Here is a 25358-nt window from a genome sequence, read left to right as displayed (position 1 = left end):
TTTTAACTTAATAACCTTCAACAATCAAATGTGACTGATGATTAACAACTCATGGGCTGGTGTGTCCTCTTCATTTTCCCCTGTCCATTTCCAGCCACTAAACCCTCCACATACAGTAGTGCTCATCCCAGTGTCGGTGAGGCTGAAGTTAGAACAAAACAGATCTGGTGCTTAGAATATGGTAAAAAGACTCAGCAAGCTCATCCACAGACAAATCCAAAGCCAAAATTGCACAGTTCAATTATTGATCAGGAACTAGATCTAGCACAACCTGCCTTGGGAAACTTTGTTGCCAACAGGCTATAGGCAGCGTGTGACAGGTAGTCAGGACACTGATATGTCAAGAGCTTTGTAATGTTGTGAACAACCAATAAAAAAAAAATAAAATAAAATAAAATAAAAAGTTCAGATGATAAAAAAAAAGAAGTCTAACCATTTATTTGGGGTTGTGTGCCATCTAAAACCATAACTGGAGGAATACCAGGAAAAGATTACCACAACCAAATTAGCTCTAGAGTTTACAATTTAATGCTAGCCTGAACCTGCTTCAGAGGCAACACTTACTCCACACTTAACTTTCACCTTGACACTATCACACCAGCATGGACCCAATCTAAACCCAACCCAACCCTGCCCCAACCTGGCCCTCAGCCCAACTCCTTAACCAAGCACAGCCTTAGCCCTAATTTAACTTCCTTTCTCACCTAACTCAATCCTAGCTGAAAACTAACCCTAACCTTTCTTCCCCAAAGCCTAAACCAAATCCTAATTCCAACTTCTAAAAGTGTAACTTCCCGCCTAACTCTAATTCACTTTGGATTTACTGAAAAATCAACTCAAGCAGTTATTTTATATAAACAATTCTTTTCAATTATGTATCTTATTAGATTACTTTCTTATAAACTTTCCAAAATAAAAATCCTCAGGAATATTATTTTATGCATAAATTAGGTCTAAAAGGCTTTGATTTTCTGTTTGTGTGCAAGAGAATAGTGCTTAGAAAAAGTTCTATTCACAGTTCTTAAAGCATTGTATATACTTCAAAATCAGTAGAAAAGGTTAAATTTCCCTCTTCTTTGATTTCCAAGATGCCTCATTTGGTCACAGATGGATTCCTGTAGTTGTGAAAATGGCAGCAATATTTCCTCTGTGTTTTCTTACAAGAGTGCTCGAGAGCAAGGACAGGATGCCACCTCCTCATGAATCCTCGGGTCAATTGGAGTTATAAGCCTGTCCAAGAGATTATCTCTTTTTCACAGACTGAACTTAAGCATCTTTGCAAATGCCATTAATGATAACATCTGAACAACTACTGGCCAGTTGTAGATACCTCACAAACTTGTTGAAACTCTACAACTTGAGAGAATAGGAAGTTTCCTCAGTTGCTGTGCTTCCTAAGACTTCAGGATGTACCACTCTGTGCTAGTTTACAAATCACAGCATTCGAGGATGTGCTCACTATCTTGGTGACTTCCCGATTACGCAGACATGATGAAGTCCCAAGTGCATTGGCACATTACTATGTTAATCTTGGAATACATCATTTACAGGAAGTGGAATTAAAAACCGACCATGGGGAAATTTCACTTTACAAAATTTTAACAGGGATGTTTTTGCATCAACCTCTGTTTGATCAAGGAATCCAGAGTCTTTAGGAAATACATGTTTTTGAACCAGAGACATGGGGAAAAGAGCTTTGATTTTTTTTTTAATAGTCACAGCAGCATCACAACCCCTCCATAAGTTTACCCTTCTTGGCATGACTGGCAGCACCTTCGTTTGTGGAGGTCCAGAGAACACAAATTAAGGTGCCTTATGAACATACAGTAGTGAGTTGTATCTGCACAGTCGCCTGCAAAGAAGAAAAAGAATCAGTAACATGTGGCTCATTAAAGGCTGACTAAAAGTCATTGGATTTTGTGAAAAGCCATAAATTAGGATCACAGAGTGAGGAGAAGAAACTATCATTAGCTTGGGCCACTGCTTTGTCCTGGATTCAGAAGTGCAGTGGACTCACTTCTCAATTCAGCCAAGTGGCCTCTCTCGGTGCCCCTGGGAACCTCACAGCCCCTCTGGCCCATGCTGCTGCTCTCAGGGCTCAGAGAAGCACTTAGCTTTGGCAGAGTCATGGACCCCTGCTCTCTAGAAAAATAACATACAATTAAATTTGACACATAAGTTCAGGACATTTCTTCCTGGTAGAAGGAAACATGTGGAGAGTTTGCCAGTGCTTGTTGGAAAGGCAGTAATCAATGCTGCTGGCATATCAAAGAGCTCATCTATTGTCCCAAGCCACCACACCTGTTCTGAGTGGCCTCTCAAGAAGTGACTCTGATGAGGTTGACATCATCAAGGTCAGGTTAGGACAAGATCTCTGGAGCTGTGGTGACACCTGGGAGGGGTACGTACCATTGCAGGAAGGCCCAAGACAGTGCCTCCAGGAAGCTGGTTTCTTATTCTGCACACAGTGTCTCTCAGCCACAGGTTTGCAGCTCCTTGTGTGGACACAGTCGACTTTCCGAGACTGGAACCCCCTGCCACAGGCTGCTGTACAGGGCTTCCAAGGGCCTGTGCGCCAACACACATTGCAGGCTCCTGATGTGCAATTCCTCCTAAAGGTGGGCCTGAAATAGGAAAAGAATATCAACAGGAGAGGCTGGGTGTCACTTTCTTGATGGGATCAAGTCTTTTATCCTACTATATATTCTATATACTAAGGCTTTGACAATTAGGACCCAATTCACCAGGAAACCAATTCTAAGTGTCCATGATTGGCTAAGCAAAGCAATGGTAAAATTGTGGCCATAGAAAAGAGAATCTGTCTACTTCAGAATATGGACAGTTTTTAAGCCATAGAGAATGACCTTATAGTTATATAAGTTAGCCCAAGGTATATTAGGAAGATTCTGAAAATCAACACAGATATATGATAGGAGAAAAAGGGGAAGAACTATTTTAGAAAAATTCAATAAACATTTAAGACTTTCTGTGAATCAAGCACAAGGCTCTGAGGATGTAGAAATTGGTGACATATAATCCCAGTGCCAAAATGATGTTTAAAAATATGTGGTGGAGTCAACAAGCAAGCACATTTTCACAGTATGAGACAGGATGAAATAGGTGCCACTAAAATCCAAAGTTGAGAGCTCACACTCAAGTTTACACAGAAGAGATCACTGAGAGGACATGGGATTACTGCAAGGCATCACCACCACTGGAAAGGTTTTTCTTCTCATTGCTGGCAGGTGGAAGGTCTCTGGGTGTCCTCCATCTAAAACTGAAATATCCCCCTGCTTCTATGCCATGCAATCTAGAATGACAGAACATCCCCTACTCCCTGGGGCTTGAGAGTCCCTGCTTAGATGTGCTCTCACAAAGAAGGCACAGCAAGCAAACTGTTTGCCCTGACTTTCAACACCACAGCCCACACATCAGAAGAGAGGCTGTTGCTGATAAGCTGGAGCTGTTCCATTTAGGCAAGGAAGAGTATTATTTACTATAATGACCACAGTAAAACACTTCAAATTTGTTAACAAGCTTTGAGTTTTCTGTTTATAAGCACTTGAAGCGTATTCCAGTAAGAGTCTAAATTTATATGTGAGCAACCCTGTCTACCAAGAGAAGTGCTCTAACATGTACATTTAGGCCACACCAAGATGTCTAATCAGAAACTACCAAAGACCATTTATTTAGGAAGAGGAATTTATTTGATTCCCCTGGCTTTTAAAACAGAACTGAAACTCAATACTTTCTGATTTGGGAAAAATGTTTATCTTGGAGGAGAGAGCCACCTTAATGGATCCACTTTGGGTTATGTGTCCTGGGCAGGGTTCTGGAAGATATATTTGTACTGTATAAGAATGTCTCTCTACTGCAAAGATGATAGGAAGGGGGCCCTCACATGAACTGGTCAATAGTTATCTTTTAGGAATTTGGAGGTTGCTGGACAAGACATATAAACTTGAAGCCAGGAGTAGTGATTGCCACATTCTGCCACATGGGCCAGAAAGATGGGAAAGAAGTTTCAAGAAACAGCAAAGAATAAAGCAAATACACATGGAGCAGTAGAGATAAGAGGAGAAAAACAGAACAAAACAAAAAAAAATGGCTTTTCATTTCTTGGTTATGGTCCTTCCTGAGGTCTGACTGCATCTCTCTTTGGATTATTTGAGAATTTTAAGTACTGGGGATTGAACCCAGGGCTTTGCACATACTAGGAAAGCACTAAGATACATCCCCAGTCCTTTTTATATTTTATTTTGAGACAAGGTGTGACTACGTTGCTGAGGCTGGCCTCAAACTTGGTATTTTCCTGCCTCAGCCTTCAAAGTTGCTAGGATTACAGGCATGCGCCATGGCAGCCAGGTTTGAGACGTTTTTGTATCCATATTAAAGACTCCTTATCAGGACATAAAAGTCTATAAGGAATGTTGAAACAACCACTAGAAATGTAACAAAACAGAGAAAACAGCAATAACCTGAATTTCTTTGAAGGAGAGCTTAACACATAGTGGGAAGCGATACTTTAATTTGCCAGTAGGGGGAGTCTCCATCAAAGGGTTTAACCATACTGTCCCAATGGTTCATAAGGTTTAGGGAGGAAGAAAGGGGAGGTTACCCACTCTGTTAACTGCTTGTTTTCCCTGGTGGATATGACACTTAGGGGACCATGGTTGAGTCACTTTGAATAACAAGGCAGAGACTGAATACTCCTCAGCCGTCTCCCTATGTAGAGATCAGCTTTTCTACCGAAAAGTTTCAACAAATATTCCAAAAATATACTTAAGAAGATACACATGTTAATGTAACAGATGTGATTCTGCAATCTATATTTGGGGTGAAAATTGGAGTTCAAAACACAATTTGAGTCTAATGTATGAAAGATGATATATCATGAGCTATGTAATGCTTTAAATAATCAATAAAAAATTTAAAAAAAAAGAAGATACACATGTTAATTGGTCTTGTCTTATTAAAAAATCTTTTGCCCTCTTTGCAGAAATCATTCCAAGTTGACTTTTGTCATCTCCAGTCCAAAAGGCCTTAAGTGATACAACCATTTCTTCTGCTTTGATGGGAGGCAAGGGCATCCCAAATATAAAGGATAAGAGGCTCAGAGAGCCATAGACAAACCCAGAAGTGGAAGTTCACCGCAGCTCAGAGACTGATCATGGAGGTCAGAGTAAAACAAATGGCAGGCTGGATCAGCAGAGGGGCCACTTCCTCCTGAGCAGGGATAGAATGACCCGGGATGGGAATACCTGAACCAGGTAGACACAGATTGGGTACTAGCACTGTGCACAAATTGGAGGTCATGTGTTTTTCTACATAAAAAATGAATGTAGAAATGTCAGAAAAAATCATAAAGCAACCCTAGCTTTTCTCACTTTCTTGTTTCTATTCAGTCCTGTTTCACTCTTACTTCAAATAATTGCCTGCATCACCAGCCAGATGGAGCTGGTGATTCTGAGTATGGCAAACCCCAAGCCGGGAGGGTTGTGAGAAGTAGGCAGAAGTGGGCAGCTTTGAAAAGGCATAGATTGTTATGCAGTTTCCAGAATGTTCTGATTCATTAAGTCTGAAGTAAGGAACAAGAATCCTTATTTCAGAGAAACTTCCCAGGTTGATTCTAACTCTTGGCTGAGATGAGTAATCATCACTTTGGGCAACTATGTGCTCAATGTTTCCTTAGGTCCCCATGTTGTCTTCTTAACACAAGTTGGGACTGTCTTTACCCTAACAATTCCCATGCCCTTTTAGGTCATACCTCCTAAACCCTTCCCTGGACCTATAGATGTCTCTAGCAGACAGCCTGCTCACACTGAGCCTCCATTCACAAAGACTAATGACACTCTCTGCAAGACATCCTGTAACACTGTGGCTACTGGGGGATGCCTCTCCAGCCTGCCCACTGCTCCCTACTAGGCACTTAAAAAGGAAATCTAACACTGCACCTATCTTTGGCAAGCCCACAGTCAGCATACCAATTTAGCAAAGATCTATGGGGAAAATGAGACCATTAATCAACTTAATCCTTCATCTATAAACCATCAAATATTCAAGGGATAATAACAGCATGAAAGAAAGCACCAGGTTATAAAAGCAGAATAGCCAGTCCTGGAAGAAACAGTCAAAATAAAATGAAAGGTAACATGACCCCCAACCATCAGTTCTAAGAATTTTTCTTCTATTATTTAGAAAAATATCCACCCTTTTATTTTACTTCCATATCTTTTGTCTAAAGCCCTATTTAATCAGATTTTCAACCTGTTTCTTATTTTTAGTTGTAGATGGACACAATAACAATTTTATTTATTTATTTATTTTTATGTAGTGCTGAGGATCAAACCCAGTACCTCAGATGTAAGAGGCAAGTGCTTTACCACTGAGCTAAAATATTTTTTTAGTTATAGATGGACTCACACCTGTATTTTATTTATTTATTTTTTATATGGTGCTGAGAATCGAACCCAGTGCCTCCTGTGTGCTAAGTGAGCACTCTACCATGAGCCACACCCCAGATCTTGTTTTTACTGTCTTTGATTAGAAATATCCAAGAACACCCAGGAAAACAGAAGGACAGTATGGTTGTAACACAAGGAGTAAGACAGAGAAGAATGAGGTTTGGATACAGGTGTGAAGAGGATGTAGGACTTGAGCCTGTGGAATTTTATAGGGCACATTAAGGATTTGGGTTAATTTGCTTTTTTATTTTTTTAATTGTTGATAGATCTTTATTTTATTTATTTATTTATATGTGGTGCTGAGAATCGAACCTAGTCCTTCACACATGCCAGGCAAGTGTGCTACTGCTAAGCACCAGCCCTAGCCCTGCATTTGGATTAATTTTCTTCTTAGGAGCAAGAAAATATATAACATGATTTTATGCTAACAGTGAGCTAGGTGGAGGTGGTGGTGGTATAATCAGATCTGCATCCTGGAAAATTCACTCAGGCTGTAGTGTGGAGACTCATTTGGGGAAAAGCATGGTTATATGGAGGGAGACCAGCTGGATGGCAGTAGACCAGGTGAGATGATAGTTGCCTGCCCAAGAGTAATGGTGACATAAATGGAACAAAAAGAACATGGGTTCAAGAAAAACTCTAAGGAGCTAAAAATGCATGTGAAAAGTAATCAGAAAAGTACAGATTACAAAGAGACATAATGTTTTAATCTATTGGATTGGCAATTTTTTTGAAAGACTGAAAATGTATTCAATGTGGATGAAAGTGGGGGTATCAGATATTGTTGGTCTGGGTATTTTGATGGTTATTTGATAGTATCCAAATGATAATGTCTACTAATTCAATTACATATCTAAAAATTTACTCTGTAAAAATATACCAATTTTGTGTAAAGATATATGTTCCAGAATGTTTACTGCAGCATCTGTTTGTAAAAGTGGAAAAATTAAAACAGTCAAATGTCCATCAACATTGGAATAATAGAATATTAAATGCAACAATTAAAAAGGACAAGTTCAATCTTTATGAACCAGGATAGGGGGAAAGTCTACAATACATTCTGAAATAGAATACACAAATTTCAGAAAAATGATAAAAGTTTCAATCCATGTAGGGAGTACTTATTTGTATTGCAAATATATCTTTCTGAATGCAAAGTTAAACATCTGGGACAATGCATATCAATCTGTGTGTGGCCTCTATCTTCTCAGCAAAATAGGAAACTAGGTTGTCTGTTGAAATGAAGGCAGCTGTTCCAAACATTTTCCATTTGAGGAGTTCTGGCTTGAAACTGTGTTGTGAGGAATGGGAAATACAGCTGACTTTACATTGCCAAACCTGACTGAAAACTCAAAATGTAACCAAGCCAGTTGTCAAGGTCAGCCCATTTTCTCCAGCAAGTCTCAAAATGTGAAGAAGGGAGAAAGAGTTAGATATGATTATCTTCTAGGACCCAGGCTGCCTGGGTGCTGACAACAGGGTAACTAATTAAAACTTTCCAACCACAAGTTCCCCACCTGGTAGATAAAGGAAGTTAAATAGTCCAAGGTCACACAGGAAGAGAATGATAGGATGCCAAGCCCCTGATTAGTGTGCTTCTAGGTTGCTAGCTAGGATACTACACTCTGGGATGGTAGAGCTGCCAGTTGCAAGGGGCCTGGATCTCCAGATGACCTCGTGAACAAAGCTCTTCTACTGCTACAGCACTACTAGCTCAGACTTTTATTCAAGAGCAAAACAAACTCCTCTCTTGTTTAAGCTCTTCCACAAGATAAAATTTATTTTATTTTTTGCTGAACCATCGGGCCAACATCCTAATCAAAACAGTTTCTAAACAGAGGAACAAAGTGGTTCATTGAAAACATCAGGAAGATTTAATCTGTAAACCTAAATTAAACATTATTAGGCTTGACCAACTTTGTATATAAAGAGAAAAATATCTGTCTATTCTCAATGCTACCCTTTCTTCCCTTTAAGGCAATACTCTGTGTTCAACATTCAAATAACTTGTAATTACAAATAGTATATATTAACAAATATTTTAGTATAATATATTCTATTAAGGAATGGAAAAAATCATAACTTAACAGGAACTGTTAACTATGAGTGGTGGTAGAAACTAGAAGCAATTCCATTTTCAGGTAGTTTTAGTCACTGAGTGAGGCAGAGAAAACTGTGTGCTGCCCTGGGGTGGGGCCAGTACCTCCTGTCATCACAGTCAGAGTTGTTGTGGTGTTTGCAAGCTGTGTGATGCTGCAGCATCCTCACGGCACGACCCATGCAACGTCCAGGACACTGGAACAAAAGCACAACATGGTGTGAACCCTGTGAGCTCACGTGGGCTGTGTGTTCCAAGATGATGTACTGAGGTGGGACAGCCACAGCCCAGTTACGAGGTGAGTTAGGGAGGATCAGAGCACAGCTCTGCAGAACAGACCCCTCTCTCAGAGCCAGGAAGACAACTGAGCTTCGCCCTCCCTTCCTTTCCCCCCTGAAACTTAGACAACCTCTGGGGAGAAGGGAAAAGGACAGGGGAAACTTAAATTGATCTGACTTAAGTCCGGAAATTACTACACTTAAAGTGTGAAAGATTGCCAAGTTTGGGTTTTTCCCACTCTGAGCAAAATGAAGACTTGTGCTAAGCTGATTTCAGTATAGGAAAACATATTAAAATGGATGTGTAGTTCTTAAACTTTTACATAATCATAATGCCTATTAATTTTTCTTATACTTTGTTTTATGCTTGAAATGGTCTTACCTATCCTAATTGTCCTATTTGTATTTCATTAATTTTACATTTAGGTCCTTGGTCAACTCAAAATTTATTTTGTTACATATTCTGAGTTTAGTCTCTGATTCTACTTACTTTTCTTATATTGGCTAACCAATTTCTCTCATACCATTCTTTTTTTTATTATTTTTAGTTAAGAGCTTTATTGAGCTATAATTCACATGTCACACAATTCACCATTTAATTTGCACAATTTAATGTTTTTTAAAGTGGCCTTACCGTAGTTGATGTTAGAGCACTATCATCATTCCTCAAAGAAACCTAACAATCTTTTAGCAGTCACCCCCAGATCCTCCCACCACTTCTTCCCCGAGGCCTAGGAAACCATGAATCTACCTTTTGTCTCTATGTTTCTATAGATTCACCTATTCTGGACTTTTAAGATAAATGGAACTGTACATTAGGTGGTCCTTATGTCTGTCTTCCTTCACTTTTGTTTTCAAGGTTTGTCCACATTGTAGCATGTATTAGTACTTTATTTTTTTAATGGCCAAGTAATATTCCATCGTACAAACACACCATGATTTATCTACTCATCCGCTGCTTCCTCTTTTTCTTAATTATGGGTTATTATTTGGGTTGTTTCTACTGTCTTGTTATTATAATAATTCTGCTACGAACATTCATGTACACATCTTTGTGTGAAAATACATTTTCATTTCTCTTATATCCAGGGGTGTGTGAAAATACATTTTCATTTCTCTTATATCCAGGGGTGGAAAGTGCTGGGTTATAGGGGAGTTATATGTTTAACCTTTTGAGGAACCGCTAGACTACTTTCCAAAGTGCCTGTACATTCCCACAAGCAGCATCTGAAGGTTCTAGTTTCCCTACTACATTCTCACTATATTTCTTACTAATGAAATCCTATTGGGCATGAACCCCTTTCTCATTGTGGTTTTGGTTTGCATTTCCCTAGTTATCAGTGGCAAGTATCCTTTTACATACTCATTGGTCATTTGTATCTTTAATTAAGAAATGTGTTCTGGTCCTTTGTTCACATTTTAGTAGGGTTATTTATGTTTTTATCGAGTTGTGGTTTGTAATATAGATTTTAGATACAAGTGCCTTTTCAGATATATGCTATTTAAATATCTTCTGCTATTCTGTGGGTTGTTTGCTTACTTTCATGATGGTGTCCTTTGCAACAAAGTTTTATTTTTGATGTAGTTAATTTATCTACTTCCATTATGGTTGCTTATGCTTTTTGGTGTTATATCTAAAAAATAATTTCCTCATTTAAGTTGTGAAGATGTATCCTATGACTTCTTCCAAGAATTTTGTGGTTTAACTCTTAAATTCAGTTCTTTGATCAATTTAAGTTAATTTTTTGTATGTGGTGTAAAGTTGGAGGACCAACTTCATTCTTTTGAACATGGATATCTAGGTGTCTTGCACCATTTGTTCAAAAGTATTCTTTCCCCCATTGAATAGTCTTATTAATCTTGTAGAAAATCAATTGACACAAATACATTGGTTTAGTCTTTACTTAATTGAAATATATATGTTTATATTGATCATATCATATACCATACACACACACAATTTTTATACATATAATCTAGTACTACACTGTCTTGAATACTGCAGTTTGGTAATAAGTTTTGAAATTAGGATTTTTGAATCCTCCAACTATTCCAAAGCCCTCTCCTCTCTCTCCTTGTGAATCACCTTGCCAATTTCTGATAGGATTCTGTTGACTTTGTAGATAAATTTGGGAAGTGTTGTATTGTTAGCAATATTAAGTCTTCTGATGTATGACTATAGGATATCTTTTTCTATTTATTTAGATTTTCTTTAATTTCCTCAAAAAATCTTGTAGTTCTAAAACCATTCCTTCCTCTATGATAAACTGTCTTTGAACTTTTAAGTCACCTCACATGGGTCTGCTGTGCTGTGGTTACACTATGTGCCCTGTGTCTCTTCCTGCCCCAATAATGGCCAATTCTACTCACAACAGATTTGCATCTTGCTGGGACACAGCATGAGAAAAGGCTCTCCACACCTGCAGTAATTTGTTTTTATAAAAATTTCTTGTCCTTATTTATTCTCTAACATGAATGCCAGAATTACTCCATAAAAAGGTTCTGTTATTTTAATTAGAATTTTATTACATGCACAATTTCATTTAAGGAAATGGACGTCTCTACAGTACTGACATTTTCCTTTCAGGAATATAATACGCCTTTTACTGGTTCAACTTTTCCTTTATGTCTTAGTAATGTGTTCTTCATGAGTTCATGTACATTAAAAACAAATTTCCCTGAGCATTTTATTATTATTTTATTAACAGTAGCACTTGGAATCTGAGTTCTGAGATTTCGTGCAGATAGCACTTGTGTTCATCTCCTTCCTTCCTAGAAGGCTGCTCTTATTTCTACTGCCCTGAACTGATCTATTTAGGAGGTTTTGTTATTGCACCACTGCTTTAAGGTTCACTTTTGTACTGGAAGACAGAGACACTGATTTACAGATGCAGACGCTGAGAGCAGAGAAATACATTCATTTTAGACATCAGATTCCAACCCCGTCCCCAAATTATTAGAAATAAGGAGGTGATTATAGAGAGTACTGTCCACACACTAGACTACCTGGCTCGCTGGTTCAATGATCCTTTGAACACATGGATGCCCATGACACGGTTTTCTTTCCAGGGGCCGGTCTTTAGGGGCACATGCCCTCGGAGACACTGTCTGCACAGTTCCGTTGGCTTTTGTCCTTTTACATGTCACTTGCCGACTGTGGAATCCTTCACCACAAGATGAAGAGCACTCTGACCATACACTTGTGAACCACCTAGGAACAAAAACTACAGGATCTTAGTAAGGACTGGGATGCCAGACCTTACAGGTTGTCTTGCCAAAATAAAAGTCAATCCTAACAAACTGTTTCAGGGCTGTCACATGTGCCTATGGGAAGGGGCAGCAGTATAGGTAACTCCCAACCCTCTCAGATTTTCTTTTACACAGAGGGGCAGCAGAGTTACCATGTTAGAGAAGACCAACATGACTGTGGGGGCAGAGACATCTTCAAGTTTAGAGAGAGCTATCCCTTATGTTGTCCTGGTCAGTGAAGTTAGGGTAAAATCAGTGGAAATTTCAAAAAGGTAGATTTTAATTTATTGAAACCAAGGGGAGGAAAATATTTCTAAAGTACCTATGTGCTGTTTGCTCTATTAGATATTTACATGTTATCCTATTTGATTTTCATGTGCTTCCCATTCTTTTAAGTCAGTTGGCTAGGATCACATAACTAAACCAACAACAGAGCTGGGACTGGATTACAGATATATCTGACCCTAAGGATCATGCTTTAATGATTACAGGAGACGAAATGTGGACACGGACTCCTTTGAGCTGTTGAGTGATTTGTCATACAAGATGTCTAACCTGCTTGTATATTGCAAAGCAGATGTCCATGGTTATCCAGAGGACCATGTGCTTGGTTATTACATCTAACTAATGTTTAGTATTTCCTTCAATGATAAAAACATAGGCCACAGCTACAGTAGTATCAGTAATGCCAGTGATTTTGTTAATAGAAGCCACAGGTATTTCCATATCCCATTACAACTGTGATAGGTATCTCAAAACATCATTTATATTTATCACCACTTCAAGATTAAAGTAAAGCTAGCTTTTATTACTTAGTGTGTCAACAGAGAAGCAAATCCATTACCATATCACACATTTAAAAAAATCTCAATAAATGTATATCAGTATAATTAGCGTCCTCTGTAACCAGTTGTATTCTATTTTATATATTTAAAAACATTGTTCTGAGAAGGTATTCATAGGCTTGTCCAGACTAACAGAGGGGGTCATGGCACAGGAAGGTTAAGATTAAGAATCCTTAAAGACAGTAGAATGAATCAGAAAACTCCGCATCATGTTCAACCACAGTGGGATCCAAATTAGAATAATTTTTACTGCATGTATGTATAATATGTCAAAATATACTCTAATGTCATGTATATCTCAAAAGAACAAAATAAATATTAAGAATCCTTGACATAACAGATTCTGGGGGATTAAGGGACCTCTGTGGTCTTCAATAGGTACAAAGCATAGTACTTTATTTATTCTAGGAATGTGCAAAGTCTCAGGCACATTTATTTATTTATTTATTTTTAAATTTTTAGTTGTATATGGACACAATACATTTATTTTATTTATTTATTTTTATGCAGTGCTGAGGATAGATCCCAATGACTCACATGTGTTAGGCGAGTATTCTGCCACTGACTACAACCCCAACCAGCTTGTTTAATAAACAAAGCTGCTCATAAGTTTCTCAATGTGTATTCTCTCCATTTTGTAAAAATCAAAAATTGACATAAAGTGCCTTTCTCTGATAAGACTCCCCTTAATTATTGTAGCTTGAACTCAGGACTTTTTGAAGGGTGACTCTTAGCATAGATCTTCCTTTTAAGAATTACAGTGGGTCCTGGAAACCATGGAAGTTAGGGTGCCTGCAATACAGACAGCCCTTATAAGAGCATGCCCCAAGGTAACTTTTTGGTTTTATAGTGTGACTGCATCCCATACCTCTCCAAGTCACAGGTATTTGGATATGGTGTGGGCATTTGCACAAGGGCACTGAGGTAAATAACATTAAGCTTTCTATTTTCTCCTTAAATAATAGGGTTAGTGTTGGATCCAATGGCACATGCCCGTAACCCCAGCCACTGAGAGGCTAAGGCAGGAGAATTGCAAGTTCCAGGCCAGCCTGGGCAACTTAGCAAGGTCCTTTCTCAAAATGAAACATAAGAAGGGCCGCAGGTGGAGCTCAGTGGTAGAGCACTCTGGTTCAATCCCCAGTACCATCAAAAAAAAAAAAAAAAAAGAAGAAAGAAAGAAAGGAAGAGAAAAAAGAAAAAAAAATGAGGTTGATAACTGTGTCAGCCATGAACTTGTATTCAATAAATAGCTCTTTATTTGCTAACTTATATTTTTACTGTTGATTTTAATGCCATTTGCCAATTATCTGCTATGTCATAGACCATAGCAGATAATTGGAAAATGGCATTAAATTTATTTTTAAAATTTAAAAATTTTTTTAAAAATTTAAAATAAATAAATATTTCATCATTCATCAATTCATTTTGCATATTATGTGACAGACATTGTGCTAAGTGTTAAAAATAAATTATTGAGAAAAACAGCCCTGAGTTTACTTATAAAATTTACAGTCTAGTGGAGAGCAAGACATTGTGGTAAGAGCTATGAAAAATGATAAAGAAATATAAAAAACATTCTGACTTACTTTGGAGAGCTAATGTCAGGAAGGTTTCCCTGAAAGTGTATGGAAATATTAAGTGAAGAGAAAGGGAACAGTATGTATAAAGGTTCTGAGTCAGGAAAGAAAACAGTACAACCAAGGGTCAAAAAATAATAGCATGGAGGGAGCTCAGATAACCAGAGTGGGAGAGATAAGCAATAAGAAAAAATAGTAACCAAAACCCATACATGAAGGAAATTCAATTCTTCATTCACTTATTCAGTCAGCCAGCAAATATTCACTAACCCACCTACTGTGTGCTAGGTGCTATTTTAGATACTGCAGATAAAAAAGTCATATAAGATAGACATGAACCCAATGCTAGGAATTTTGGTCTTTTTCCCAAGAACAATGAGTACCATCATGATGAATTTATTTTAAAAGATTTTTTGGTTGTTGATGTGGTCTTGGGGATAAAACCCAGGGACACTCTACCATTGAGCTACATCCCTAACCCTTTTTATTTCTGATTTAGAGACAAGGTCTCACTAAGTTGTTTATGGTCTTGCTTAGTTGCTGAGGGTGGCCTTGAAATTGGGATCCTCCTGACTCAGCCTCCCAAGTTGCTGGGATTCACAGGTATGTGACATCACACTGAGCTAAAAAATATTCCTATAGAGTGAAGAAAGTACCCTAGGGAGGGAGACAAAAATCAAGGATGGCTTGGACTCTAGTGGTAACCATGGAAATTGATAAAAACAGGTGGAGGTGAGAGAGGTGGGGGCGTGTAGGAGGTAGCCACTGAGATCTGGAAGCCTGAGATGGATCACGTTTAGTGTAGATGAGAAGTTTGATTTGGGAGTTTTTCTAATTACTGACGTGTATCATTTATCACTTAGAAAGATTTTTGTGGTCAAGCCTAGGGAACTGTGTTTTTAACTAGTCCTCAGGTGACTGGTCCACTGCCTTATCTGCAAGGTAAGGCCATGAAATCAGCCTCACTGCAGCCCAAAGATGTAGCAAGCACTGGGAGTGCAGGAAGCAGATTTGTGTAGTGATTAAGAGTAAAGGTTCTGAGGTGGGGCATGGCGGTGCACACTTGTCATCCCAGGGCCGTGCAAGGCTGAGGCAGGAGGACTACAAGTTTGAGGGCAGTCTGGGCAGCTCAGAAAGACCCTGTCTCAAATTTTTTTAATGTAGCTCAGGGCTAAAGTGCCCCCTTGGTTATATCCCTAATACTGTGGGGCGGGGGTGCTCTGAATTAGACCATCAGACCATCAGACCATTTTAGTTTAAATTCTGGTCCTTAAAATTGTAGGGCCTAGGGAGTTTTCCCATCTGTCAAACAGGAAACTGAAATGTATCTCACAGGCTACTGTGAGACAATCCATGTCAAGCATTTAGCAGAATGGTACAGAGTAAGTGCTAAATAAATCTTAGCTATTGAGCCATTATGTCCAAATTGCTGAGTGTTTTAAAACAAGAAAAGTGTGGGTACGTATGAGATAAGAGAGTTCTTCACATACCTTGCAGGGCAGTCCTGGATATTACAGGGCTGAAACCCTGTCAGTGGTTTCTGGAGGTGATTACAAAGGGCTTCACTCACTTTCTGTCCACTAGCCAACACACACTGGGGTCTCTGAATACGGGATCCCAAGTGACCACAGGAGGCAGAGCAATGTGTCCAGTTACCAGGCTCCCAGAAAGGCTCTGCAGAAAGGAAATAAAATGTCATGACAGTCCCAGCTGGGCATGGTGGCACACACATGTAATCCCAGCTGCTTGGGAAGCTTAGACAGGAGGATCACAGTTTGCAAAGCCAGCTTCAGCAAGAGCAAGGTGCTAAGCAACTCAGTGAGTCATTGTCTTTAAATAAAATACAAAATAGGGCTGGGGATGGGGCTCAGTGGTTGAGCATCCCTCAGTTCAATCCCTGGTACCCCCCCACCCCCCAAAAAATGTCATGACAGCCCCAAATAAGAAATGAATATGGGCTGGAGAGGGAATAGCCAAAGACCATCATGAGCTGATCTCTCATTAGCTGCCAGTCTGGTTTTTCAAGCAGGACACACAGAGAAAACCAGGTTAGGGGGTCCTTTAAATCTTATTTTCCCTCAACTAACTTACTGCAACCACTAATGGGAATGGTGGCCCAGATGGGGTCATTGGACCACAGGCTGTGAGAAGGGCTATTGTAGGCCTGGTAGATCTTCCAGAAAACCCCAGGGAGAGGGAAGAGCTACCCTGAGCTGTGGGCTGCCTCCTCCACATTCTTCAAGCCCAGTCAACAGAACCAGAGAAGGGCAACTCCAGGGGGCGCTCTAATGCATTCAATTTTCCAAAATTGGTTCAGGCAGAGAAATAAAGGACGATTTAGCACAAGGAACAGGGACTGAGGATTAAAGAGTAAAGTTAAAGATGCATTTGAATTCCAATCTTCTTTTTCCATTAATTTTTAATCAAAACTTCATATTAGTCCTGAAACTGCATAAATAATTTGTCATGGAGACATCTGGAAAGGTAAAAAATGGGTGTTTTCTTTAAAAAGTAGAAGCTAAGCACCTCGAGCAATCACAGCTTTTTTCTTTTAGACCCCATTCCAAGCGGCCTTTCTCTTCCCTGCTGACACTTAGTAAAAGATGAGGTAGGACATGACGATGACAGATTTGTGTATGATCACAGAAAGTGCCAGATTTTCCTGTAATAATCACAAATAATTGATAGCTACCAGCTGTGTCCACAGGCTCTCTGACACACCAGAGTGATTTCTTTAACTTATTGTTTTCCAGTTTTTCGTCCTGAGTTTTGAATTTTTCTCTTAAATTGCATATGGCATCATTCACAGAGCAGAACCATAAAATATATTTTGAGTTGGACCCTCAGGATCACAGTTTACTTAAAAAGATTTTTTTGAAAACAGCTATTTGTTGAGAAACTCCCAGGTGACAGGTACTGGGGTAGGTACTTTATAATCAATCTTTCTGGTCATCCTGTGAAGTAGATATTTTTATTTGCAGAAGTGGAACTTGAATGATGCTAAGGAACCTGCCCAAGGTCTGTCACTGGAACCCACATGCGTCTGACTCTGGATTTTTTTCTATTATCCCACGTTTCACAAAGAAACCTTAACAGTTCAAGGCAGGACACATTGTGTTTCTTTAAAATTGTGTGTTTTTTACTGAAGTGTAATTCATGTACAATGAAATGCTTAGGTCTCAAATGTACAGTTTTGTAAATTTTCAAAACTTTGTAAACTTATATAACTGTGATCTAAAGAAAGGTATATAATATTTTTATCACCCCCTAAAGCTCCCTTTTGTTTCTTTCTAATCAACTCCCTCCCTCCCAGGCTCATTTTTTAATCAGTATACACTGGATTTACATATTCCTAGACTTCATGCAATATTTACTCTTTTGTATTTGGCTTCTTTCACTTAGTATTTCTGAAATTCACTCTATCATTGTGCATATCAGCAGTTCATTCTCTTTTACTACTGAATAATTCTGTTAGTTTTTTAAAAAATTCATTGTCCTGTGTAGGGCTATTGTGAATAAGGCTGAACATTATTGTATAAGTCTTTTGTGAGTATGTTATCATTTTTCTTGGGTAAACACTTGGGAGTGGAATTTCTGGGTCCGGGGTAGGTGTATGCTTAACTTTATTACAAACTACACAAGTTTTCCAAAGTGGTCTTGTCATTTTACACACTAAGTAAATGAGAGTTTCAGTTGCTTTTATATTCTTACCAAAATTTGGTATTGTCAGTCTGTTTTTAACTACTCTAGTGGGTGTGAAATTTTATCTCATTGTGATTTTAATATTCACTCCCCTGATGCCATCAGTATCCCTTCTTTTATGATATATCTGTTCAAGTCTTTTGCCCACTGTTTTAAGAGTGAGTGAGGGTGTTCACTGTTAACTTGTAGGAGTTCTTTATATATTCTAGATAGAAGTTCTTCATCAGAAATGTGTTCTGCCAAAAATATTTCTTCTAGATTTTGGTTTATCTATTCATATTCTTTTAGTTCACAATACAAACATGTACCATTGTACCTGGCTTCTATTCATATGCTTAATGGTGTCTTTGATAAGATATTTAAAATTTTGATGAAGTCCAATTTTGAGAATTTTTTGTTTTATGGTTAATGATTTTTGACCCAAACACCTTTGAAAAGTAGATCACATCATACATTTCCATATAAGATTCTTCATTAGCCTCCCACATTTTTGGAATAGCTCTTGAGTCTTTGCCTTGACCCTCAAATTCATGATTGATGTGGTTCTCAGTGAACCTCCAACTTCATGTCACATCCTTCTCTTTTCTGACAGTGTCCTAGTAACATGGATCTTATTTCTGTTCCTTGACACAACAGTAGCATGTTAGGCTTACTCCCATTTTACAGTCTGAGCACTCACTCTGCCCTGTTCCAGAAATACTCCTTCTTCACCTTTCTGTGTGGATTGGTCCATCTCATCATTGGGTCTGGGCTCACATACCACCTACTCAGAAGGCCTGACATACTGCCTTTACTAAAGTGACTACCTGCAAGCACTGTGCATCTCATCATTTAATGTTTTTCCCTTTGAAACATTTATCACAGAGAAATATCTAACATTTATGTATCTGTTCACTTGTTTCTTGTCCATCTCTCCTACTGGAATGGCAAGCCCATAAACCCTGTCCTATTCAACACTAGGTCATAACTTGTTAGATATTAGTCATTTTATGTTAAACTCATAAAATTAGTCTCTTGGAAGTGTTAAGGTAAGGATCCATTGAAGGGCTGGCATATTCCTTAACATGTACATGTGTGTGTGCATACATCTGTGCATGCATGTGTGTGGGGGAGGGTAGGAGGTGGTAGATTGATGTAGTAGTCCCAATAAACCAAATTTGACTATTGCAAAGGTTTGTCCTTCACCAGTAGCTTCAGCCTCATGAATATTTAGCTTTTTCCATTTTGAATTGATTTGAGGGAGCTATTCTTTTTTTAATATTTATTTATTTTTTTTAGGTGTAGATGGACACAACACAATGCCTTTATTTTTATGTGGTGCTGAGGATCGAACCCAGGTCCCGCCTGTGGTAGGCAAGCGCTCTACCGCTGAGCCACAACCCCAGCCCTATGGGAGTTCTTCTTTTGATCTTTACATTCCACAACATGTGCATCTTCTCTGTGCCTTTGCACATCCTTGTTTCTCTAAAATTCCCTCTCTTGTCCCAGAACAAACAACACGAAGACTTAATTGACTTCTCCAGAAAGAGATAGGGATCCTCCTTTAGTGCCCTGTTTTTTGTCATCCTTCTATTATGGCATTTTTAAATGCTGCTTCAAAATATGTTTACATGACTTCCTCCCTGTTAGACTGGGAGCTTCCCCCAAATTAGGTTATCTCTGTATCCTCAGTTCTGGGAAGAATAAGCACTCAGCAAATATTACTGAATGTCAAATGAATAATCGAGCATATAATAATGATAGTATTGTGTCTGAAAGAAGAGAACTATGTCATATCAATACCTCTAGATAATGATATCCTAAGTAACATGTGATGAGTTGTTGATGGGTAGCTTAATACTGTTTTCCTCTTTCACCTTCTCCCCTGCATCTCAGGAGATGAAAGCCTAGAAATTACATGCCCCAGAATCCCTCCCTAAAGAGTTATATTACCTGGTACAGTTTGCCAATCAGAGGTATTACTCAAATTTAACACATGGAAATCGAAATGGAGCAGATTATACGCATGTATGAAACATCAAAATGAACCCCACTATTATTTGTAACTATAACATACTAACAAAATATCTTATATAATATGGAAATGACAAGCTGCTATTGTTCATGTATGACTGATAGAATAAAACATCAGCTTTAAAGTAGCTTCTGCATGTTTCTCTGTGATTTCCTGACTTTTGAGCTACAAAAAGCTGAAATAATCACTAATGGTTTAACATGATTCTAGTATCTCTGATTTTCTTAATTTTATTTTATGCCCTTGGCACTCTGAAGAATCTGCAAGCTTACAATACTTATATTAAGTTCTATGATCATGCACTGATTTGCAAAAAAAAAAAATTGATATGTATGGGGAAAATTTTTGTGAAATGAGAAGAATGGAAGAATTGATTGCAGAAATCTTAACAAACTTTCCATCTATTAATATTTACTGAGTTGGCTATATTTTTGCAACTGGAAAATCAACATCTACATGATCACAGATAATGATGCACATTAGGCATATGAGTTCTGTAGGTCTTCCTCAGAAGTAGATTTTTCTAAAAAATGTTTCAATATGGTAACAATTAGCTGAACTGCCAAAATTAAGGGGCCAGAAAAAAATCTGGCCAAATGCCTAGGAATAATTTTTACATATTAAAAAGTGAAAAACATGGAGAGTCTTTTAGCTATATCCTTTTCCTACACAAGCCTCACCAACAGGAAAGCTTGAAAAAGTCACAATTCTCAGACCTGGGGGCAGGGATTCTCCTGTTGAGTCACTGCTGTTAGTTCTGGTGTTAGACGCCTGGAGAACATGATTGTTTTGTTGTTTGGGAAATACAATTTTACTTCCTGGCCGTCTTCTTTCTAAGAAAACAAAAAGTAGCACTTTTTACCTTTGAGAAATTATCCCAGTCTCATTCCAGTTGGGGTGTTCTTAAAGACAACTATAGGACGTCTGCCCTTCCTGATGGAATGCTGTGTTCCTGGATGCTCTGCCTCACTTGGGCCTAGAGGTGTACATAGTGTGGGTTTGGACAGTGCTATGGAGGTTTAATTAGAGATATCCACTATGCTAACATTTGGCATCTCCAGGGTTCTTCCAGGGCTTCTAGCCTAACTTGCAAGATGGAAAAAAAATATTTTCATGAGAATTACAAAAGGAAGCAAATCGGTCAGATAGGGCTCCTCCCCTCAAGAGGAGTCTTGGGAGCAGAACAGGCAATGTTCTATAGGGGACTGTGCATGGAGAAGAGTGCAGGCTTTTGGTAAAGTGATGAAGCTTAAGCATAAGAGCAGGATAGTAGAGGAGTGTTGTGACCTGACCCCCTCAGAAAAGTGGCCAAAATCATAAGCTGGTTAGCTTGAGGAGATTTCTAAAAGAAGAGGAATGCAGGGCAGAACTGAATTCAGGAGTGAGTATGGAATCAGGCTGGGAGCATACAAGGAATCACAGGGAGCATGGAGAAGTTATTTAAGAACCAGACAGCTTTGGCCCAGCCAACCTGTCAACACTCTCCTGTTCTAAGAGTTTAGAAGATCACAGAGGTACACTACTGCTTTTCTGATCATAGCTTAAAACCCATGAGGGATAGAATGAACACTGAAAGTAGAGGCTACATATTTGGGCTCTAGTCCAATCTCTCTATGAGCCTCAAACCTGCAACCAGATTAAAAATTACTGTCCTCTACCCTGTACTATGGTACTAATTCCCAAAGAATTAATGAATATCAAAGCACTCTGTGCATGACAGCTGTTCTAACTCCTGGCACAAGTACCTCCCATCTCTTCACATCTCTGTGCCCCTCTAACTGACAAAGAAAAACATGAATTCTATAATTTTATACTAGTGCTTCCAATGATTCAACTTCATACATTCCTGAAACACATATTTAACACTTAAACCTGTGTTTGGTAGTAGGGGTATTATGGAAGGGAATAATAAATGATCTCTGGTGTCCATCTGATTGACTTTTGTGATTAACTGATTCCAAGTTAGAGGAAAAGAGGGGTGTGTTAGTTATTAGACCCTAAAACTCTAGCAACTTAAAGCCTCCTCCCAAGAGAAGGGAGGAGGCTTTAATACCCTATGCTAGGGACACATTGTGATGGCCTTCTCCAAATCACACACTGACCCAACTGTGTGGTATTTTAAGACTCAACAGATTGGCATGTGACTTTATTATTTCCTAATGATTGCCAAAGAAATATCAAATATGGTCTCTACCTTTGAGGGACCTATAATTTAATTGAGGAAACAGAGATAAAGGAAGGAAAAACTGTAGAGTAGGTGTATTAGTACTTAATGAGGAATGGAGTGGTGGGGTCAGAGAAAGGAGAGGGCAAACAAAATCAGAGGACACAAAGGAGGTAGGAATTCATTTGTTCTACAGGATAAGGGAGATTGGGACAATGTGAGAATGGCAGCGAAGGATACTTCCTATTGGTACAGCGGTATGCCTGGTATCCTAAAGAGGGGTGTGTGTGTGTGTGTGTGTGTGTGTGTATGCATGCATGTGTGTGTGCACACATGTGTGTTGGATCACAAGACTGAAAATCATATTGACTGGAGCAGGGCTCAGTGTTAGCTTAGAACAGGGATCAGAACTGGGTTCCCTGGCACATGCCTATAGTTCCAGCTATTGGGGAGATTGAGACAGGAGAATCACAAGTTCAAGGTCACCCTAGGCACTTTAGTGAGACACTGTCTCAAAATGGCCCAGGGGATATAGTAGTAGAGTACCCCTGGGTTTAATCCCCAGTACTGAAAAACAAACAAGCAAGAATAGGAATCAGAAGTTAAACAGATGTAGAGGCAAGAAATGAGGGCTCTTGGTTCTGGGCTGAAGAGTTCATATCCTAATATAAAAGGGGAGGAACTAGGAACTTTGAGACAGACCAAATTATGGTATATGCATATATGAATATGGCAAAATGAATCCCACTATTATGTATAATTGTAATACACCAAAAAATAATGTCACAACCTTCTGAAAGAATTAGTATGACAAGTGTTAGAATTTAGTGCTTGTTCTAAAGTAAGTAGTGGCAGCAATGATTAAAACTATTTAGTACCATCTCATTCACTCAACTCCAGCATCAAAAAACCAGGCCCTGTTTTGTATGTATTACAGGAAGCCCTGAAGGAATAATCAGAATTTGACACTTACCCAGCAAGTGGAGTACAGATGTTGCCACTGCCTTTCCAAGAGCATTGGTGGCTGTGCAAACATAGGTTCCTTCATTTTCAAGGGAAACATTCTGCAACAACAGGGATCCATTGAAAAGCAAGGAAATATTGTCACTCAGAGATCCTCCTCTCTTCAACCAAGTTACATTAGGCTGAGGGACACCTTTGGAACAAAAACAAATATGACAAAGGCAATTCTTTAAGAACAGGGCCATTGAACCACGTGACAAATACCATCTAGTATTTTGTCTATAAGCGAGCAAATGGGTTTAAAATAAATAAAAGGAAAAAATGGCTATTTCTACTTTTTATACCTTTTCTTTGGCAAGTTTATGGGAATCCTGTCAAAGCAAAGTGTTGGGTCTGCTGTGCACCTGAAAGGTTTATGTATATGTTAACGAACAGGGGCCAGAGTGAGAGGTATTGCTCTATAAGGGGAAGGGAAGGAATTTTGAAGTTGGCGGGGACAATGGGAGAGTGATTGCAAAGGAGCTGCTGAAGCTGGGGGAATATGGAGGAAGAGCCAAAAAGAGAAATTCCAAGTGGTGAGCTGTCACAAAGAAGCTTTTGGAAAACAAATGCAGATAGATCTTAAGTCCTTTGCTGTACAGAGGCAATGAAACATCCCTCTTTGAGAAACATTATAAAATCTTGAGAGAAACATATTTTTTAAAAATGTTTTTCATTATAGATGGACACAATATCTTTATTAATTTATTTATTTTTATGTGGTGCTGCAGATTAAACCCAGTGCCTCACACATGCTAGGCAAGTGCTCTACCACTGAGCCACAACCCCAGCCCTACAATGGTAATTCTGAAAACACCCATGTCTGCCTGTCCAATATTAACTTCTCCCTGGAGGTCAAGTCTCCCAGATATGAACATTCCCTGAGGGGTCTCAAACTCTGTAAATCCATAGTCAATTCCATCTGTCTCCTCTAACGCCATGCTTGTTCCCTTTTATCATCACAGTGCCCCATTAACTCCAGTCATCCTGTCTTACACCCATTCTTGGCCCTCACCTACTTTTCATTCTCCATGTCTAATTTGCCATAAAGTTAAAAAAAGAAATAATTTCTGAAAGCTGTCTTGGACTTTTCCCTTTTCTCTATTTTTAATAGTCAGTGCTGGAGCATTGAGCATAGTTCTCATCTTGATGAAACAACTTTTTACTGAGTTCCCTATGTCCAAACTATCCTCATACAAGGCCAGCAGGAATAAGGTGCTTAGAGACCCCTGCTGGCCCCGGCTGCCCATAGATGCATGGAGCCTGATATTCCCTGTTCTGCACCCCTTAGCTCTAACTCCAACCAACTGCCATGTCCCTCCTGCCACAGAGCTCACAGTATAGTTAAGTCACTGCTGTCAACAAGCATGCCCAGCCTGACATCTATCTTTGGCTCTGATTTCTCAGTTTGTGACTCTCCTGTTTGTGGCTGTATTTATACTTTGTGGGAAGTCCCCTGAGATACTCAGTTGGTTAAATACCCCTTGTGAGTCTTGCACTTGCTCACATTGACACAAGTACATTTATAACATTATGTCATGACCAGCATAGGATACCATCTTTCTGGAAGTTGCCTGTTGGGCATGCTCAGTAAAAGTTTGTTGAACTACAAGTGCTCTCAGCCCTACGGAGGTTCTGCCTGTCCTGGGGTTTACCTGCTGTCCAGGCCTCAGGAAATGTTCTGCTACATTTACACTCCTGGCTGGTTAAGGTGTTGTGATAAATCAAAGCAAGAACCCCAAGTGAAGGATGTCATCAAAAAGTCCTGCAAGTTTGCTCTGCTCTGGCAACTGCAGCCCAGAGTTGCCTGACTCTGCTGGCTTCCCGTGGCTTAAGAGGGACCTCCAAATCTTCTCTGGAGCTCAGGTCACCAGATGTCTTAGCCCCATGTAACTACATATATGGGACTGGTTCCTATGTCAGGTGTTCTCTTTAGGCACCCCCATTTCAATAGTTTCAAAATGC

At 39.1% G+C, this 25358-nt stretch overlaps 1 protein-coding gene across 1 annotated transcript in view; it reads right to left on the bottom strand.

The window, feature by feature from the left end:
• Window positions 1-427: 427 nt before the first annotated feature.
• Window positions 428-25358, bottom strand: part of ADAMTSL3 (ADAMTS like 3) — a 519919-nt gene continuing 494988 nt past the window's right edge. Inside the window, exons 30-36 of the mRNA XM_081292846.1 lie at window positions 23365-23547; window positions 20944-21060; window positions 16002-16185; window positions 11847-12051; window positions 8668-8759; window positions 2410-2624; window positions 428-1852 (exon numbers count right to left, since the gene is read on the bottom strand). Coding sequence (XP_081148972.1) covers window positions 1746-1852; window positions 2410-2624; window positions 8668-8759; window positions 11847-12051; window positions 16002-16185; window positions 20944-21060; window positions 23365-23547 — 1103 coding nt within the window. The 3' untranslated portion in view covers window positions 428-1745. The remainder of the gene's footprint in view (window positions 1853-2409; window positions 2625-8667; window positions 8760-11846; window positions 12052-16001; window positions 16186-20943; window positions 21061-23364; window positions 23548-25358) is intronic.

Source organism: Spermophilus citellus (genome assembly GCF_964194105.1).
Source record: "Spermophilus citellus genome assembly, chromosome: 4".
Classification (NCBI taxonomy): Eukaryota; Metazoa; Chordata; class Mammalia; order Rodentia; family Sciuridae; genus Spermophilus; species Spermophilus citellus.
The sequence above is the reverse complement of the archived record's forward strand: the minus strand, read 5'-3'. Positions and strand labels throughout refer to the sequence as shown.